Here is a 20,376-nt window from a genome sequence, read left to right as displayed (position 1 = left end):
TGCCAATGGTTGCCTTGGGGAAGGATAACTGGGAGATTACTTTTGCAACTTTAAAATTTTATGCTATGTACATCTACCATCTATTAAGAAAAGACATTGTTGGGCTTCCCTGGTGGTGCAGTGGCTGAGAATCTGCCTGCCAGTGCAGGGGGACACGGGTTCGAGCCCTGGTTCGGGAGGATCCCACATTCCGCAGAGCAACTAAGCCTGTGCGCCACAACTACTGAGCCTGCGCTCTAGAGCCCACGAGCCACAACTACTGAAGCCCGTGCTCTGCAACGAGAGAAGCCACCGCAATGAGAAGAAGCCCGCGCACCGCAACCAAGAGTAGCCCCTGCTCACCGCAACTAGAGAAAGCCTGAGCACGGCAACAAAGACCCAACGCAGCCAGAAACAATAAATAAAATAATAATAAATAAATTAAAAAGACATTGTCATGCCTTGAAGGAGTTTACAGTTTAGTCAGACCAGATAACATAAGATATACAAAGTACGGGGTAAATATTGGCTTTATGGGAAGATATAAATGCTAAGCTCTATGTGTGCCGTTGACTGGATTTTGCCCTGAGTCATCAGGACGGGTGGGTCTGAGCTTCAGCAGAGCCAGCTTCCAAGCCTTAGCGTCCCACCTGGGGCTAAAGCAGTTTGCAGCCTTTGTCCCGCAGTGGCGGGAAGAGCCCACAGCCTCGGAATCAGTTCTTGGTTGGGGTCCTGGCTCTGCCACTTACCAAGCATGCAATTTGGGGCAGGGATGCTCGAGGCCCAAAGCCTACTTGTGCTCCTTTGTAGATGAAGATAAGCCACCTCCACCTTGCTCTGCAGTGAGCACCCCTGCAGACCACGAGGTGCTCTGCAGATGCCAGCTCAGATAGACGCTGCCAGGCACCTGCCGACGGGCAAGCTGGGGCCAGAGGTGCAAGGTGAAACAGTGAAGCAAAAATGTATCTTTTTCCCCTCTGCCAAATAACTTGGCAGGATTTGTAAAATTAGAAAAGTAGACCATAGTAGTTTTGGAATCCTTGACCTCTGACCTTGGGGCAAGTCATTTTATCCTCTAGACCTGTTTCCCTATTTGAAAAATGGAAGGGGCTGTGCGTCCTCTGGGCCCCTCCAGTCGCAGCGATCTGTGACAGTGTGGCATTAGCAGTAATTCCCATCTCAGCTGAGATGAGTCATACTGACCGAAAAGTCCCCATGCGAGGAGGAAGCCTCTGAGAATTTTCCTCGTGCTAGAGGATCTGAGCCTCTGAGGGGAAACGGGGAGGCGTGGGGGGATTGCTGCCACCAAGAGGGGAGACCAAGAAAGCAGAGTGAGTGGAGACGGGTTGTTTGTGTTCTCCACTCCAAAACCTCCTTTGCTTTCACATAGTCATGTGGACTAGATGTTTGGAAAAACCCGGCTTACCCCTTGTTTAAGCGGGTGGGATGTTCATGCAGTTGTGACCGGTGTACTTAAGTCAGTTGTTACTCCTGTGAGGTCTTTCTGTGCAGTTTAGTGACACTTCCTCTGTGCTGCCTTGGCTCCTACATGTTTCTCCTTGAGCCTCTAAACTGAGATCAGAGACTGTCCTCTGTTTATCTCTGTGTCCCCAGCACTTAGCACAGTTCCTGGCACCTGAATGGCGAGCTATATGTGTGTAGTACATGGGTTGCTGGATTAATGATCCATTTAGGGTAGTATGGACACTAAATCTTGTTAATCTTGACCACCACCTTTATTATAGCTATCCCCATTCTGAAGTGATCTTTTAGCTATTAGTATGAAATATTTCATACTCAAAGATTTCACACTAAAAAAGAAATTAAAGACCCCCCCCACCCTGCCTTTGGAAAGTATTTTAACAGGATGCACAAAAAAGAAAAAGAAAAAAATCTAAGTGTTTTAGAGTCTTTCTATATTACAGCCTATAATACATATGTATCTAAAATTCATCACTGCCACCACCAGCACAGGCACACAGGTCTTGGGCTACCGGCAAGAAACAGCAAGCCTGGGTGACTGTCCCAATTCTTACCTTGTAAAGCTTAATTGTAGGCAGTTAAATCTGAAAAGGAGCTTTAAGATTGAAATAAATGATTTCTGTTTACAAATGCAGGATCCACAGAGGGTGAAGGACCACTGAGGAAGTTCAGAAGTGGCAGTAAAGAGCCCCAGTAGTTCCAGTGTGCTAGGGTACTGCCCTCCCTCATGGGGGCTGCCCTTTAGGAGGAGGGGCAGGAGGGCGAGCAAACAGGGCTGTTTGAGCTCAAGGTGGACATCTGACGACCTGGTTAGTCCACGCTAGGTTAGTTTCAGTGTATGTTAGGTAAAGTGAGTTAGGGAGTTAGAGCCAGTGCACCTGAAGGTTATATTGGTAAGATGAGTGTGTGCGTTTTCCTGTAGACTCATTCTAATAGTGATGGAAGACAGAGTCACAAAGTTCCTTTCATGTGCGGAGGACAGCATCCAGGACTGAATACATTCATGGCTTGTTCAAAAATGGGGAAGAGATGAGAAAAAACGTGTCCTAAAGTTTGCTTATCTAACCAAGCCATCCTCTTGACATAGTGACTGACCCTTGCATAAGCCCTTTGATTGAGGCCCAGCAGCAGCATCCTACTTAATACAGACAACCAGAAATTAACTCTGCTGGCATCCAGGTATGAAACTTCCCATGGGAAAGTTGGATCCATCCACTTTTTGTAGCAGTGGCCTCACCTGCTATTTTGGAAATTAACTGTCCTTTATGATTTATTTTTGGCCAAACACATGTGCCTCTTGAGAAAATAGTCCAAGTTCCTAGTCTATTCACTTTCCAGTTTTGCTTTTATCTTTGCATCACGCTTTACAGTGTACAGACAAGTGTAATGGGTGAGAGTTCCAGTAAACTGGCTGGATCACATTTCTTAGATTGAGTCATTGCTGAGAAACTTGTTTGTGAACAGGAAGCAGCCCGTGAAAATGTCTGTACACAGTAACAAGCTGGACTGTGAGGAAACTGGACCATTTTTTAGCTGAAAGACAAAAGGGTAGAAGGATGCATCTGTGATCCAGGGAATAGCAAATTTGTGATCTAGAGTTTGTTTTTTAATTTATTTTTTTGGCTGCGTTGGGTCTTCATTACTGCGCTCGGGCTTTCTCTAGTTGTGGCGAGCGGGGGCTACTCTTTGTTGTGGTGCACGGGCTTCTCATTGCCGTGGCTTCTCTTGTTGCAGAGCACAGGCTCTAGGTGTGTGGGCTCAGTAGTTGTGGCTCGCAGGCTCTAGAGCACAGGCTCAGTAGTTGTGGCACACGGGCTTAGTTGCTCCACAGCACGTGGGATCTTCCCGGACCAGGGCTCAAACCCTTGTCCCCTGCATTGGCAGGCGGATTCTTGACCACTGCGCCACCAGGGAAGTCCCCAGAGTTTTAACTTGTTGAATAATTCATGTCTTGATGTGTGTTTGAGATTTTTTATGCTGTTAAAAATTGCTAGTTTTTTTTTTTTTTTTTTTTTTTCTTCTTTTTTTGCGGTATGCGGGCCTCTCACTGTTGTGGCCTCTCCCGTTGCGGAGCACAGGCTCCGGACGCGCAGGCCCAGAGGCCATGGCTCACGGGCCCAGCCGCTCCGCGGCATGTGGGATCTTCCCGGACCGGGGCACGAACCCGTGTCCCCTGCATCGGCAGGCGGACTCTCAACCACTGCACCACCAGGGAAGCCCAATTGCTAGTTATTTTAATGAGAACCTACTGTATAACCCAGGGAACTCTACTCAGTGCTCTGTGGTGACCTAAATGGGAAGGAAATCCAAAAAGGAGGGGATATATGTATACTTATAGCTGATTGACTTTGCTGTACAGCAGAAACTAACACAACATTGTAAAGCAACTATACTCCAATAAAAATAAATTATAAAAGCAAAACAAAAAAATTGCTAGTTATTGAAGATTGATGAAATAATCCCTGGTAAGTTTTCTCTAGAAGGAAAACTTGGATTAGTGGTAACTGTTACCTATTAGGAGTCTCTGCTGACATAGAAACTGGTTGCTAGGCCAGTTATTTTTAAAGATGGAGCTGTAGTTAACACAAATTAACCCAGTGACATTTACACTTGGCCTAGGTGGCTCTAAGTCCCCTTCCATCTCTAACATTCTGTGATTCTATATAAATGTTTTTTTGTGATCTTTGTTTTTTATCACCTGCTCCATAATTATTACAGCAATATATTCAGAAGTTAGCAAATCAGTCCAGTAGACTCAAAAGTACCTGAATGTGGGCAGACTATAGAGAATAACCTGTCATCTCATCTGCCTTCTCTAGAAGTCTGAGAAAACAGTTGGCCTTGTCTTGTGTATCTTCTTGTAATGAAGCAGGAGAGAAGTAAATAGGCAGATAAATATTTATGAAATACAATAGTCATCAGTGAGATGTATTTTCAAAACACACCTGCTTGGTGTCATTTTACTTTAGGAGTAAGGATTGTGACTGCAGAGTAGAGCCTTGTGAACCAAGGAGATCTTTGTTGTTGTTCAATCAATTCTTCAGAATTCGAGCATGCCCTCAGTTGTTTTTGTACTTTCCTATAGCTCTTAATTTGGTTTATACTCCAACAGACGGTAGGATGAGATTCATGTTCATCCGGTTTTGCCCAAAAATATTTGAGCAGCTTCTATGGAAAAAAATATTAAACCAGATTTAGCTTTTAGGTGAATAATATAACCACCTGGGCATAATATAAAGACTGAAATGTATGAAAGAAAAGCAATTTAGACTCTGAATGCCAGTAGTTAATATTTGGATGGAGAGATCGATCTCAGGAGAATAAACTTTAAAAGAAGATTTATTATTTTCTTAATGGAAATAGATGATTTTAAGAAGGAATCTGTATAAAGCAATTATACCCCAAGAAAGATGTAAAAAAAATAAAAACAAAATTTTAAAAAGGAATCACTTGAGACATTGTCTTAACACTTATACTGTAAAATTGGAAGTGAGGATCAGTTTTCATTGTTTACAAAGTTAGTTCTCTGTGCAATTTTTTAAAAAACAGTTTATTGGTGAAATTTGTTTTTAGAAGAAACCTCCCACCACCTTCCCGTCATCCTCTGGACAAAACAGAGGATGGGAGAGGGCAGGTAGGGAAAGGGGTTGGGAGGTGCAATCTTCATTTATACATTTGAATGTATATAATAAAAACCATTTTATTTTTCATTTCAAATACTTTTCTAAAGCCTTAGTTTACTGAATTGCTTTAACTTAGGAAGAGATCATGATATCTTTGCTTTATCTTTTCTGATTTTGGGGGGATCATCTAAGCATGATAAATGCTTGTTTGTTCAAAGCACTAAAATTGGCTTGCAAAAGACATTATTATGGGATTCTGTGTTCAAGGGCTTTCTTCTGTTTATCCTGGAACAAAGACATTTGTTTTAAAGTGGTACAAGTTAATAGTCCAACTTCAGATTTCCCATAAAACGCGTAACAGATTACCCAGATGGCAAATGATGATATATATATATAGAGAGAGAGACATTTTCAATATGACTGTTTCCATTGGGCCAGATGGTGATTTAACGTGAATTGTCAAACATTTACGTTCTTATTAAATTGTCTTATTTTGTCGAAACCAAGCTAGCAACATAACGTGGAATACAGATGGCATTTGCTCCATATGGCATGTGAAGGCTCACAGCCAGTGCCTGTGTTGCCCTTGGGAAGCTTAAGGAAATACCTGTTGAAATGCCATACATTGCCTCTCCCTCCCCAGACCCTTTTTATCTGCCCTCTTGCAGGGCAGCCATGCTTCCTCAGTGCCTCAGGTTGAAGTGTGGGAGAGCAGTTTAGTTCTTCCACTGGCATTGTCCTTCCACACTGTCCGTTGTCATGCTCGTTTGTTATGGGCACCACCCCAGCTATTTCCTCTTAGGTGGTTTGGGAATTTTGCAGAGAGATGGGTCATTTGTGGAGTAAGTCGTGTGCCCAGTCACAGGGCTCCTTCAAGACAGCTCACTGCCTGAGGTCAGCACAAAACACAGTCCTGGGCCTGCAGGGCTCCCCACCAGTGAGTCGTAGGTCAACAAACTTCTGCTATTCTCATTTTCAACATAAAGCTTTGAATATTTCATGCAATATCAAATCGCTGCAGGTTTTTTCTTCCAAAAGTTATGTGAAAATCTGAGTAACACAGTATATGATATATCAAAGCCATGACAAGCAACCCCTTGTTACTGTATTCTGAATTTGATCAGAACATGTTTTAAAGGAATTCAAAGTAGTTAAAACTCAGCTTTTTTTTTTTTTTTTAAGCAGACGTTTTCTTTCAGAGACCTCGCATGGCAAGATTAAACATTATATAAAAATAAACTTAAAAATGAAAACCTCTGAGAACACTTTGAAACCTGTTTTGGTCTATTATCTCATTGAAGGCTGCCCAGCCTTCATTAAGAACAATTAGATGTTGTCACTTGAAACATCTTTTGGTGGCATTCCTGGTGGAGACGGTCAGCTCTGGCTCTAGAAGCCCCTCCATCTCCCAGGGTCCAGCATTGTTTCAGATCAGATAACAAGAACAGGTGCTCAGGAGCTGATCCAAATGACATTTTGTGTTTTATTTTTCCTGTTTGTTGATGAGGATCCATCAATGTGTCCTTGTCTAATTATGTTATGGGAAATTTTAAAACACTGAATTGGTTTGGAGCTGTGCATTGAAGGGTAGTCATGTCAGGAATTGAGAGGGTGTTGCGTGTGTACATAAAAGTTTACATAAAAGTGTATGTTATTTACTTTTATTTACAACACACGATTCACATGCCTAGTGGTCAATTTCAGACCTTCCCTGAGGAGGAACCAAGTAGCTTCATGGCTGAGTGTTGTTTCAAAGCTCCCACTACAGTTCTGTCTGTAACTTCATTATTATCCTTTGGCCTGGAGCTTGGTCTCACTTACAGCAAGTAGTAGGGCTCATCCTACTTCTTGTTGGGATGCATAACGACACTTACATATACTTTACATTTATAGAGAAATTTCTTCTACATTTCATTTGATCCACCAACATCCGTATGGTAGGGGTAGGATGGAACAATTATACTAAATTTATAGCTAAAACACCTAAACCCACTCAAGACATCTGATGGGGAGGAAAGGGGGGAAAAGGAAAGAACAGAGTTGTATCAACTCTTGGTGTGATTTTTGCCACTGACAATTTTAGAGTAAATTACATTAGAAATTTTCCTCCCACCCATAGTTCTGGGTTCTAGGAATACTTTGGACTAGTCATATTTGTGAGGTGTTTCCAACATAAATTCTTCAGTGCTCTTTCAGTTCTTTTATGAAAAAGTCAAAACTGAGTACTGGTTTTTATCCTGGGATCTCTGAACAAGAAGCCCCAGGCCGAGGGCAGTCTGGGGAAGTGAGGGTAGATGTGGCGCAGTGACCCCCAGGTGCAGGGACAAGTATTTGGGTTTCTCTATTGTTGACCTTCTGAAGAGCTCAATGTACTTTCCGTGTCAGTTTTTGAGAGGTGGCAACAGGTACGCTTATTTTGTAGAGAAACTAGAGTTCAACTGAGATAGCATGAGTCTGTATTTCCTTAACTTTTAGTGCTAGCATTTAGCAGCAGTGAACACCCTGAATGTCTCCTTAGCACCTTGGTCATTAGCTCCAGTTTGGAGAATGGCCCAGACAGGATACTCAGCTGTAGCTAGATTCCCCCAGAAGATATGGCCCAACCTAATTAGAATTTTAAAGTAGGTTTCTCTATACCTTGGGCCTTTCTCTTTTCACATGACCTTTGTGTAAACATGTCTATTAAAGTGGAAACAAATTATTTTTAAAATGGAAATTCTCATGTTTTATTTTAGTGGGGAGCCCCCTGAGAAGATAGCCATGTATGACTGAATGCTGTACGATTTCTATTTTGTTGCTTGTGGCCAGGAAAATAATCCAGGTGACATTTGCTCAATCCAGTCTTCTGAAGTGGTGATGGCCACTTCTTCCCACCACCAATATGTCAAGGCAAAGTCTACATATTCAGCAATGGATTTTATTTCCTGCCCCACTTAGGAACCACTGTCCAATGATCAGACTTCATATTTTTAGTGTGGGCTAGTGGTTAAAGATCAGGAGTCCAAGATTGACTCATATTGTACTCATGCCTGGGTATACATCCCTGTTCTGGCACTTTCTCATAGTACGTCTTCTTTCTAAGTTTCAATATACTTATCTGTAAAATAGGGATACGTGTTTTCTTTATGTGGTTTTGAGGGTTGGTTTGTATATATCTGAAGTACTTAGAACAATGCTTGGCATATATAGAAAGCCCTTAATAGATGTTGGCTTACAAACAGTTAGGTATACCCTAGCCAGTTCTGAAGAGCTACAGATACTGCTTTAATTACACCTACTGTGTGTGCTCTGTGCTAAAAGTTATACTGTTCAAAGCTAGAATAATAAACCTCATAAGCAGGGTTTCATAGCATTTAAGATTCTGACACCAACTTTCAATCAAGGCTAGAGGTGGCCTCTACTATCCAGTTAGCTGGGCTGCCTCTAGGCTGGGTGGTCTGTGCTTGTACTTTGTTGGGTGAAATAGCCTGACTGCTCAGTGAAGCAACAGCCATGTTGTTTTTTGTCCTTTGGAGGCTGAAAGTAGTAGAGCCGTAAATGCACTGGGCAGCCCAGTGCTGCCAACTGTTGTCCGAACCGCAATACAAAGTTTGATGTCTGTGCACACTGTGTCTGCTGGCCTTCAGATCCCACTTCCCTTTCTCTGTCAAATTTTCCAGTCTCCATCTCATTATTTTCAACATAGATGACTTGTTAAATGGAAACTGATTTACATTTCCTACCTGTTCAGACTTTTACAAAAACTAAAGTTGTAAATCAGAAAAATTGCTTTTGACACATTTGTGGTTAGGAAAATATGGACATGGTAACCTAAGCCTAGCCTTGTAATATAAATCAGAATAACCATTCCCTCATTGTACAATTCTCCCCATATCTCAGAACGTATTACCTTCCATCCTTCCCTAGAGCCACATTGTTTTGCTTTGTGTTATTAAGAGGGTTATTTACTATTTCTCAGGAGTGAGCCTAGTGGGCACTACCCCTTTCCCAGTTCTTTTGGCAATCTCTTGCTTCACCCACACAAGATTACCATTTGCTAGGACTTGAATTTACTAATTTGTTCATACCTCAGGAGCTAAAACTCAAGTCAAGAGGAAACTGTTTTGGGGCTTCCCTGGTGGCATAGTGGTTGAGAATCCACCTGCCAATGCAGGGGACATGGGTTTGATCCCTGGTCCGGGAAGATCCCACATGCCGCAGAGCAACTAAGCCCATGAGCCACCACTACTGAGCCTGTGTGCCGCATCTACTGAAGCCCACGCTCCTAGAGCCCATGCTCCGCAACGAGAAGCCCGCACACTGCAACAAAGAGTAGGCCCTGCTCACCGCAACTAGAGAAAGCCCGCACACAGCAACGAAGACCCAACTCAGCCAAAAATAAATAAATAAATATATTTAAAAAAAAAAAAAAAAAGAGGGCTTCCCTGGTGGCGCAGTGGTTGAGAGTCCGCCTGCCGATGCAGGGGACATGGGTTCGTGCCCCACTGTGGGAGGATCCCATATGCCACGGAGCGGCTGGTCCCATGAGTCATGGCCGCTGGGCCTGCGCGTCCGGAGCCTGTGCTCGGCAACGGGAGAGGCCACAACAGCGAAGGGCCCACGTACAGCAAAAAAAAAAAAAAAAAAAGAGGAAACTATTTTAATAAGTAACCACAGACACAGAAGTAGCGAGAAATGATGGGGAAAAGATAATCCACTATAAGAAAGACCAAAAGAAAGGTGATATTTCACAACTGCTAGGTTGACAGTTTAACTTGGGGTTTTTTTTTTTCCCCTGTAAACTGGTATTTGCTAAGCAAGTTTAGGGAAAAATTCCACATACTCAATCATGTTTTCCAAACTCCACTTCTCATAAACCACTGGCTTGGAGTGCTTGCTCTAATTTCTCTATTCCATGAAACAAGTGTGGGATTTCTTTTAATTCAAGAATGTTAATGTGCAACATTTATTACTTAGTTGTTAGTGACCTCTGCCATCACCCAAATTGTTAATAATCCAAGTAATAAGTGATTACATTGGATAGCTGTTTGTAGGTGATTAAAAAAAAAGGATACATACGTTGAATAGAATTAACTGTGCCCTTCCAGAACTTTGGATCTGTGTTCCCATTCAGATTTTATTTGTAAATCTCCCTACCCCCCACCATCAGCAAAGGCATAATGTAAATTATGTGGTATCTGCCATTTAAAAACTATTTTAACCATGGTCTCTCTCCTTCCTTTTTTGTTTTAAACATAGGACATGGATTTGATTGACATACTTTGGAGGCAAGATATAGATCTCGGGGTAAGTCGAGAAGTATTTGACTTCAGTCAACGACGGAAGGAGTATGAGCTGGAAAAACAGAAAAAACTTGAAAAGGAAAGACAAGAACAACTGCAAAAGGAGCAAGAGAAAGCCTTTTTCGCTCAATTACAACTAGATGAAGAGACAGGTGAATTCCTCCCGGTTCAGCCAGCACAACACATCCCATCGGAAACCAGTGGATCTGCCAACTACTCCCAGGTACAGGGTACTCAGTTCTTGGGAAGGTAAAACATCTGGATTTGAGTTCCAGCTTTGCCTTTTACTTCATGACCTTATTAAGTCAACTTCCCAACCTCAGCCTACTGATGAGTTCAGTGCCTGACTGACTTACCTCAGTGTAAGGATTAGGAGGACATAAATTACATGGAAGAGCTTTGTAAGCTATAAAAACATTATGTAATTATAAGGATCAAACAGCTGCAACAGTAGTGACGGTAGTAGGACTGTTGTAGTAGGGATTATTCATGTACTGTGACAGGTACTGTTCTACTAAAGTACTTGAAATATTGACTGATTTAATCAACACAACAATTATGAATTAATTACCATTATCCTACTTTATCTACAGATGAGCAGTTGAAGCCCAAAGAGGTTAAATAACTTGCCCAGAAACTGGGCAATAAATTGGGGGGCGGGGGACAAGATTTGAAACTAGATAGTCTGGTTTGATTCTGTGCTCTTTACTATACTAAACTGACTTCTGAAACAAGAGGAATGTTTGACTAACTAGACTGTAAACATTTTATGAACACGGAACACTTTTTTTCTTCCTCTTTCCCTTTTATGCAGGTAGCCCACATTCCCAAACCAGATGATTTGTACTTCGATGACTGCATGCAGCTTTTGACAGAGACATTCCCATTTGTAGATGACAATGAGGTATTAACATTTAGTTAACAGCAAATCTCCACAACTATATATAACATATCGTGTATTGGTCCCTTTGATGTATCTCCATTTAGAAAAAAAATGAAAAACTATTTCAGGAGCAAATTTTATCAAGGAAACCTTAGCCTATAGATAACTTTATGATTTGAAAAAAAAACAAAAAAAATGACATCCCTCCTTCCCCCATATAATACAGAACCAAAAACGTTTACTCCTGCATAGCCAGAGGGATAGGTGAGCATAACCGTGGAAACAAGTTAACTCTTTTGTTATAGGTACTTAGAAATAAATTTTGGTGAGTGAAAAGCAAGCTGGGTAGGAAACCAAGACTTGTTCAGTTAACAATTTTAATAAGTTTATTGTCTGAAGCACTATACTAGGTATTACATACATATATACAAATTAAATTCTAAAGATTGTTCTTACCCATTTTGAAGTTTACCTTCAAATGCATAGGATAAAGCAATTAAGCTAGTAAGTGAGTAAATTTGGAGTCAGCTGGACAGGACAAGAACATTTGTTTCATTATATAGAAATAGGAGTCGTAAGTCACCATTATAAGTAGAGAAATACAGAACTGCAGCCAATTCCAGTCTAAGATGTTGTGATGGCCTTGGAGCGTACCCATCCACTGCTGGTGGCAGATTCATGTAGATAAATGCCTTCTCAATTTTAGGTTTCTTCAGCTACGTTTCAGTCACTTGTTCCTGATATTCCCAGCCACATCGACAGCCCAGTCTTTATTGCTCCTAATCAGGCTCAGTCACCTGAAACTGCTGTCCTTCAGTTATCCACTGCTGATTTAGACGATATGCAGCAGGATATTGAGCAAGTTTGGGAGGAGCTATTATCCATTCCAGAATTACAGGTAACTAAGACCTAATATAATAAATACCAAAGATGCTGTTTTATATTCAGTCCCTTTAAATTAGTCATTCCAGTTATTTATTATTTATATGCCACCTACTTATAGGAAGGATTGGAGGGTGCTTTTAAATTAGTCATGAGAGCTGCCCATACTCACTTCAGTGAACTTTTGTTAGTTAAATGGACTGGATGTCTTGAGGGACAGATCAGGTTATAAACCTGAAGTCTGATCTGGGAACTCTGAAAATAATACATATGCTTAGGCATAAGTATCTGTTGGAAATGGGAATTACCTCTGTATTCTAGAAGAGCCTGGTGTGAATGGGGGTGGGGAGAGATTACCATCAGATATGGATTATCAGCTATTAAAAATAGCTTAACCTTGACTTAACATAGTATAAACTTCTTTTCCACACAGTGTCTTAATATTCAAAGTGACAAACTGGCTGAGACTAGCATGGTTCCAAGTCCAGAAACCAAACTGACGGAAATTAACAATTATCATTTCTATTCATCAATCCCCTCACTGGAAAAAGAAGTAGGTAACTGCAGTCCACATTTTCTCAGTGCTTTTGAGGATTCCTTCAGCAGCATCCTCTCCACAGAAGAATCCAGCCAGTTGACAGTGAACTCATTAAATTCAAATACCACAGTAAATACAGATTTTGGTGATGAATTTTATTCTGCTTTCATAGCAGAGCCCAGTACCAGCAACAGCATGCCCTCCTCTGCTACTTTAAGCCAGTCACTCTCTGAACTTCTAAACGGGCCCATTGATATCTCTGATCTATCACTTTGTAAAGCCTTCAACCAAAACCACCCTGAAAGTGCAACAGCAGAATTCAATGATTCTGACTCTGGCATATCACTGAACACAAGTCCCAGCATGGCATCACCTGAACACTCAGTGGAATCTACTATCTATGGAGACACACTGCTTGGCTTCAGTGATTCTGAAATGGAAGAGATAGATAGTTCTCCTGGAAGTGTCAAACAGAAGGGTCCTAAAACACAGCCAGTAAGGCCTTCTGGGGATACAGTCCAACCCTTGTCATCGTCTCGGAGGAACAGTGCTCCAGTGTGTGATGCCCAGTGTGAAAACACACCAAAGAAAGAGGTGCCTGTAAGTCCTGGTCATCGAAAAACCCCATTCACAAAAGACAAACATTCAAGCCGCTTGGAAGCTCATCTCACAAGAGATGAGCTACGGGCAAAAGCTCTCCATATCCCATTCCCTGTAGAAAAAATCATTAACCTCCCAGTTGATGACTTCAATGAAATGATGTCCAAGGAGCAATTCAACGAGGCTCAACTTGCATTAATTAGAGATATACGTAGGAGGGGTAAGAATAAAGTGGCTGCTCAGAATTGCAGAAAAAGAAAACTGGAAAATATAGTGGAACTGGAGCAAGATTTAGATCATTTAAAAGATGAAAAAGAAAAATTGCTCAAAGAAAAAGGAGAAAATGACAAAAGCCTCCATCTACTGAAAAAACAACTCAGCACCTTGTATCTTGAAGTCTTCAGCATGCTACGTGATGAAGATGGGAAGCCTTACTCCCCAAGTGAATACTCCTTGCAGCAAACGAGAGATGGCAATGTATTCCTTGTTCCCAAAAGTAAGAAGCCAGATATTAAGAAAAACTAGATTTGAGCAGATCTGACCTTTTCTGAGCTAGTGGGTTTTTTTGTTGTTGTTGTACTGTTATACTGAAAGCTCCTACTGTGATGTGAAATGCAGAAATATACTTTATAAGTAATTCTATGCAAAATTATAGTCAAAACTAGTGTAGAAAATATAAAACTTTAAGAAGCATTAAAATAAGTTATCAGTATGCTGAATCAGTAGTTTCACTTTAACTGCAAACTTAATTTCTTAAAACACCATTGGGGCTAGTTTCTATATACATGTAAATACCACAAAAACTCCTTATTTATACTGTTCTTATCTCATTTGTTACTTTCATAGATTTATATGATACATCTGGCTAAAAGCAAATTGTTGCAAAACTAACCACTACGTACTTTTTTAAATAAATACTGTATGAACAAAAAAATGGCATTTTTTATATTAAATTGTTTAGCTCTGGCAAAAGACAATTTAGTTGAAAAGCTGGTACTAATAAAGGAATATTATGACCGTTAAATTATTTCTTCAAAGTTCATTCAGTCTTTCATGACAATAATATGGAAAGCACTACACTAAATTGGTACTGGAGATACAGGGAAATAGAGTATATCAAAAAGATTTTCTCTTCAGCAGCAAGTATAAAATGCTCTATATACTTTGACATGAAAACACCGGTTCTTTTACTCCTATCAATGTATATGCCATACATTTGATGGTGTGGGAGAACCATCCTACTAACAGTATTACAGACACAGGAAGTTGGAAGGCTCTGAGGCCTGTTTGAGAAAACTATATGGCTGAACACGGAGGGGGAGAGTGGGTCGGTAGAAAAGCACATGGCACAGATCCTTTATAAGCCTTCATAACCTTTGCTTTTACCTTGTGGAGACCTACTGGCAGTGTTAAGTAGGGGGTAACATCTGAGTTAAAAGTTTCCTCTGCCTTGTGTGTAGGCAGTAGTCTAAAGGGTAAAGGTAGGAGACCAATGGGGAGGCTCTGAAATAGTCACATGGAGTATGGTGTCTTGGTTTACAGTGATAGTAGTAGTGAGAAGGCACTGGATTCTGCATGTTTCAAAGGAGGAACTAAAAGGATTTTCCAATAGAAAGGATGAAGGTAGACTCGAGGACTTCACAACATCTGAAAGAACTGAGTTGCCCAGAGATGGTTAAGACTGTGGCTAGAAGGTTTAGGTGGGAAAACCAGCTCACTTTGGGACACATCCAGTGATTAAGCATGTAAACAGCAGGTACAAGAGCAAGGCCCCTCAAACTTTTGAGACTGCAGGCCACCCAAGAAACCATTCACAGCACTGATCATTTCTTCATCTGGTCAGATATCTCATTCATGTCTTGCTTGGTTTCATTTTGAAGTGGGTAAATGGAAGTCATCTGAGGGCTTAGCATGTTTAAAATAAGTACTATGTGCAGGTTATTCACCAAAGTCCTATCAATCCATTAGGAGCAATATTGGGTACAGGTCCACAGGCCCTAGAGCCAGACTGCCTGGGCCGCTACCATTTTCCAAGAATGACCTCCAGTGAGGCAAAGCACCCAGGCTGCTTCCTTATCTGTAAAGCAGGGATAAGTACGCAGTGAATTACTCCATAAAAAGTACTGACCCTAGCTAACAGTAAGCACTCTATAAATGAGATTTTTTTCTTCAGCCTTTTAGTAGCATGCCTTTTAGTTGCAAGTGAAAGAAACTAAAGTCAAACCAGCTTAATAAGAATTTGACTCAGCCGACTGCAAAGTTCAGGGTTGAAAATGATGACTATCTAGGTATTCAAATGTGGAGATTCTGCTGTGGTCTGTCCTGTGTAGTCAAGAATTCCTTCCCATGGTGGTGTTTTAGAGATCCCTGGAAGAGACATCACTTTTCCAACCTCAGAAGACAAAAATCTCATCTCGAATAAAGTGCCCTTAAAATTATGGGTGGGAGTGATGGCAACAATCTGTTGACAGTAGCCCCCATCTGGAGCACGTGGAGTTAACTTGCACCTACTACTATCTACTTAACCCCCCCACCAAGGGGGAAGAACACCTAGGCAGAGCAGATTTCTACTATCATGAAAGCAGATGCCTTCACTCACGCATTCGCTAGTCAAACTTAAGAACTTTGCAAGCTGAAGATAACACATCACCTTTCAGTGCCTAAAAATTACTCTGAAGTACTATACATGCTGCATTACATAGAACTAAGTTTTAAATCTAACATATCCTGACCCATGACTAGAAGTACATTTCACCTCTTGATCATGTTTATCTGACTCCTCAGATTAAACTTGGCTATCCAACTGTTAAACCTTACTTGAACACAGTTCCTAATTTTAAAATGTGTACCTATGCCTTTTACATTGAGGTACACCCTATTAGAAATCTTAACTCCATGACACTGCATGTTATATAAAATTCTTGCCGAGATTTTCCTGAAGTCTGTGGAGTAGCTGCTCAAATGTACCTTGTAATACTTCCATACCCATTCTTCTAAGTCTCAGAACATATACAAAATATTCTCATTTTTACTTTAAAGATACTTATCAGGCCAATTCTAGCTTTTTAACACTTTCTGAGAACTGGAAAAAAATTAAAGACCACAAGAACTTTAATGCTATGCGGAGGAAAAAACCTCCCATTGGCATTAACTTTGTCACCCTTTAAAATTAGGTATCGCTTCAGCACATTCTTAAAACAGTACTCATGATTATTACCAAAAATACTATCTTTAGGGACCACGGACCAAGAGCCAGCTTAAGCTCTTTAAACGCATTATCCCATTTAACCTTCACACTTACCGAGAGCAGGTAATATCAGATTACTGTTGCCAAGCATCTCAAAATACCACTTAACCATCACTTCAAAGTTAGAAATCAGACCCACCACTAGCCTTACCTGATACTTAAAGAATACATATAACCGAATCAAACCTGACTTTTGGTTAACTACCTTCAAAGTAACATATTTAACGCGTATAAAAAATTCTAAGAGGTCTGCTACAATCACCAAACTGCCAAGGGGAGCATGGCATAAAAAAAGAAACCCCAAACCACCTGATCAAGGTCACAAACCACCGTGTTAGTTCTGAACTTAAAATTTTCCTGATAGGCAAAATGTGGTACCTCAGAATCAAAATCCTGATTGCACTTCTGCCGATACCTACTAAAGGAGGATACGGAGTAGAATGCCGATACCTACTAAAGGAGGATACGGAGTAGAAAACTGAGATTAAATCCAAATAACCTATCAGTTCTTTTGATGCAGTTTACTCAATATTTCTGTTGGTGGAATAGACTAATACAACGTATTTTTAGAAATGAAAATTCTGTGTATCCTAATTTTCAGTTGATATCTGATACAATTTTTCATCTTTGTGATAAACCCTTAATTGTAATGGCTATACACATGGATGTAGTGAAATTTAACCATTTCTCATTAAGCTGTCCACTTCCTTATACATAACACTATCTGCATTACCAGTAAATTTTAGAAAACAGTACATACAGGTAAATCCGTTATTTCCTAGCTAGCTTTCAGTACCATGCACACTTAACTTCTACCAGGTGAATGCAGTTTAATGCACCCTTGCCATTACCTGATTGAAGATATATTAAGCAAAAATGACATATATTACCTATTACCTTACTCTTCCCCCAACCCTTGGTACTTTTTATTCAGTTCCAAGTTTAATTAACCTAATGTATTTACAGGACCCTGCTTTTGCAAAACACTAATCCTCAAAAAATTTTAATTGCAGTTTGTAATGAGTACACAGGAGATTCCAAATTTACCTTGTTGCCTGAACATTTTGCCGTTTCATTTAATGTATTTTCACTCTGAGAAAATAAACGTTATTTTACAATCCAAGCATTAAACTGGAATTATAAGGCACAGCTGCATAGAATACAAGCAAAATGTGTCAAAATCCTAAAATCCTCACATGGCTCCAATTCACAAAGCATTTCACATATTAACAGCTACTAATGCTATGAACCCAAGTAAGTGTGGTATGAAAATAACTTTAAAAAAACATCAAAACCATACCTCACAAATTCGTCAAATTTTTTTGGGGAGTGTGCTGCCCAAAATATCCTAGTTCCCCAACTAGGGATTGAACCGGGGCTCCCTGAAGTGGAAGCATGGAATCCTAACCACTGGACTGCCAGGAAATTCCAATTTGTCAAACTCTGACACATCACTTGGGTTAAACTGTGCAACGGTAGTTTAATACTACTTAATTTTATTAGTTTTCCCCGACCCACCTTCACACCACAAAATGCTCAATTGCCTTTCTCAAGAAACCAAGTACCTCCAAAAACAAAACACATGCAGTACCTTCCAACATTTTGAACCCTCATTTCACCATTCTCCCAAATTACCGTTCACATAATTGTCCTTACCCACAATTTTTCTCCAAAGTAAGTTCACTAACTCCTCACCAATCACCCAAGTATCTCATGTATTGTCCTTTAAGAATTCTTAAGTGGCAATAAGCCTTTTCCCCACACCTACTTCTCGTGTGTTTTCCACTGAATAAAATCTACAACCTTTAAATCAACTGATAATGTGAAGGCTCATTCCAAGTTTCCTGTTTTTTACTTACTAGTAAAGTATGTAATGTCCACCTATACAGCATTTAAGTCACATGAACACTGTGAAGTGACAAAACAACACACACATTTCTAAAAATATTTTAATGAAAAAGTTCTTTCTGTAAACATTTCATTATACTACAAATGAAACATTTGAATCCATTACAGACCACCTTTTAAGTCTTATAAATCAGAGTAAAACATTGAGATTTAAAAGTAATCTTGAATATTTATATAGGCTAACAATCCTTACATTACCCCTGCACATTAGCATGCCTACTCACTACTTTGTGACATCAATTACTGGAATTCCAAGAGATACTGGCATTTAATTAGAAATGTTTCAAATGGTGACTTACATATTCGAACTCTTAAAACCAAGTGTATTTCAACTGTTCAGTTCCTTAACAAACGGTCTTTGTTACCAGATAGTTTTTCTTCTTTAGGACCTGAGTGTAAAATGAGCTTTTTCAGAAGAAATGTAGTGTGGGAAGCTGTAACCTATGAGTTGCTTTGACAAAATGAGTTAAGGTTTGCCTTGACCATTTCTCCCTTGTATAACTTCCTTCATTTACTGGTATTATGACTTAAGAGCATCGTATTTTTCAGAAATGACAGTGGAACTACATTTAAGTAAAATCACTTTATTTCATAAAGAAATGAGATGGACTGGAAAAGAACAATGCCTTTAAAAAAGAAAATATTTCCTATCTTAGGAAGTTTGCTTCATTAAAAACCATGTTGTAAAGAAAATTATCATTAAAAGGCGATTTACCTTATTCAACACTTCATTCTATGGTGGTGTGTAGAAATTCAGTCCTGATTTAGACAGATACAGAAAGAGACCCAACCAGTTATTTTCTGAAAATAAAATCTGTGGCAACCTAACTGCTCCTGTATATAAATAACTTGACTTACTTATAATTTAGAACTAGTTTTATTTTAACCACCTGTCCCCACCAAAGTGTTATTTTTTAAAAAAGTGAATTATCATCAAACCTCAAATTTTAACAAGCCCTTTTGGGGCAGCAATAATAGCCCTTATGAACAATCAGCATCTGATTTGTGTAGTAATTGAGTAATATTTTAACTATTCTTTGGGAAAGGTTGTCTTAAAAAGGAGCTTTAGTGGAATTAGGCCCCCACTGCCTCTGATTAACAGATTAAACACAAAGAAACCTAAAAAAGAACCAAAAGTTTATCCTATTAGTCCAAATAATTCCCTGAAGTCGTATGCGAGAGAACTTATTTATGTATGAGGCCACTTGAACAAAGACCATTTTTATATCTGTATAATCTGACAGTTTTGAAATTTCATTCCAAGATTTTCTTTTCTCTAGATTGAGGACTGGAAGCGTAATGCTTCTGTTACAAGTCATGCTTATTACAAAAATTCTTTAAAAAAACCTGGTCACTCTTTCTCTTGTCAAAAATTGACTTTATCCTAAAGACACCAACAATGAATTGTATATATCTGACTCAAGATGAACACTCATGGTTACTGCAGGGAAAATTTTAAAACTGTTTAAACTGTGTTCGATGTGATTCCAAGATAAACTTTTCAGCTGAACAATTTTGCCCATGTATCTAATAGTTTTAAAATATGTAATGTAAATTTATAGGGAAACAAATGGTGTCATCAGGCTTTAGTGTAAGCTACAAACCTTACCCAGCCAGAAACCTTCGTATTTAAGATGGTAGGAAAGACATTCCTCATTTAGGCAAGTAGGGTTCTCATTCAACCTGCAAATCAAAAAAATTACTCTTACCTTGCTTTACAAAAAATTACTCTTTAATTAGTGAAAAAATTCAAATTCAAGCCTTACCTAATGCTTATTGCCCTTCCTTGCAGGTCTAAATGCTAGACCTAGTGACTGTGGCCAACTATCTCTCATTGGTGTTCCAAAAGGCGAAGAGCTCCTTCCTGCTAGACTTTCTTCGATATTTCAGTTGTAATAAGCAGATTTAACTAGCTTTTGGAAAGTTGCTCACTATCACCATAGTATCTTATG

General features: G+C 39.8%; 1 protein-coding gene across 1 annotated transcript in view; it reads left to right on the top strand.

The window, feature by feature from the left end:
• The window catches only part of NFE2L2 (NFE2 like bZIP transcription factor 2), a 36,334-nt gene extending 22,131 nt beyond the window's left edge, over nucleotides 1–14,203 (top strand). The window contains exons 2-5 of the mRNA XM_060107087.1: nucleotides 10,323–10,589; nucleotides 11,181–11,270; nucleotides 11,956–12,147; nucleotides 12,565–14,203. Of these exons, the coding sequence (XP_059963070.1) occupies nucleotides 10,323–10,589; nucleotides 11,181–11,270; nucleotides 11,956–12,147; nucleotides 12,565–13,794 (1,779 nt within the window). The 3' untranslated portion in view covers nucleotides 13,795–14,203. The remainder of the gene's footprint in view (nucleotides 1–10,322; nucleotides 10,590–11,180; nucleotides 11,271–11,955; nucleotides 12,148–12,564) is intronic.
• The last annotated feature ends 6,173 nt before the right edge of the window (nucleotides 14,204–20,376 follow it).

The sequence above is a fragment of the Mesoplodon densirostris genome, chromosome 8 (genome assembly GCF_025265405.1).
Source record: "Mesoplodon densirostris isolate mMesDen1 chromosome 8, mMesDen1 primary haplotype, whole genome shotgun sequence".
Lineage (NCBI taxonomy): Eukaryota > Metazoa > Chordata > Mammalia > Artiodactyla > Ziphiidae > Mesoplodon > Mesoplodon densirostris.
Note: the sequence above shows the minus strand (reverse complement) of the source record. Positions and strands in the feature narration are given on the sequence as shown.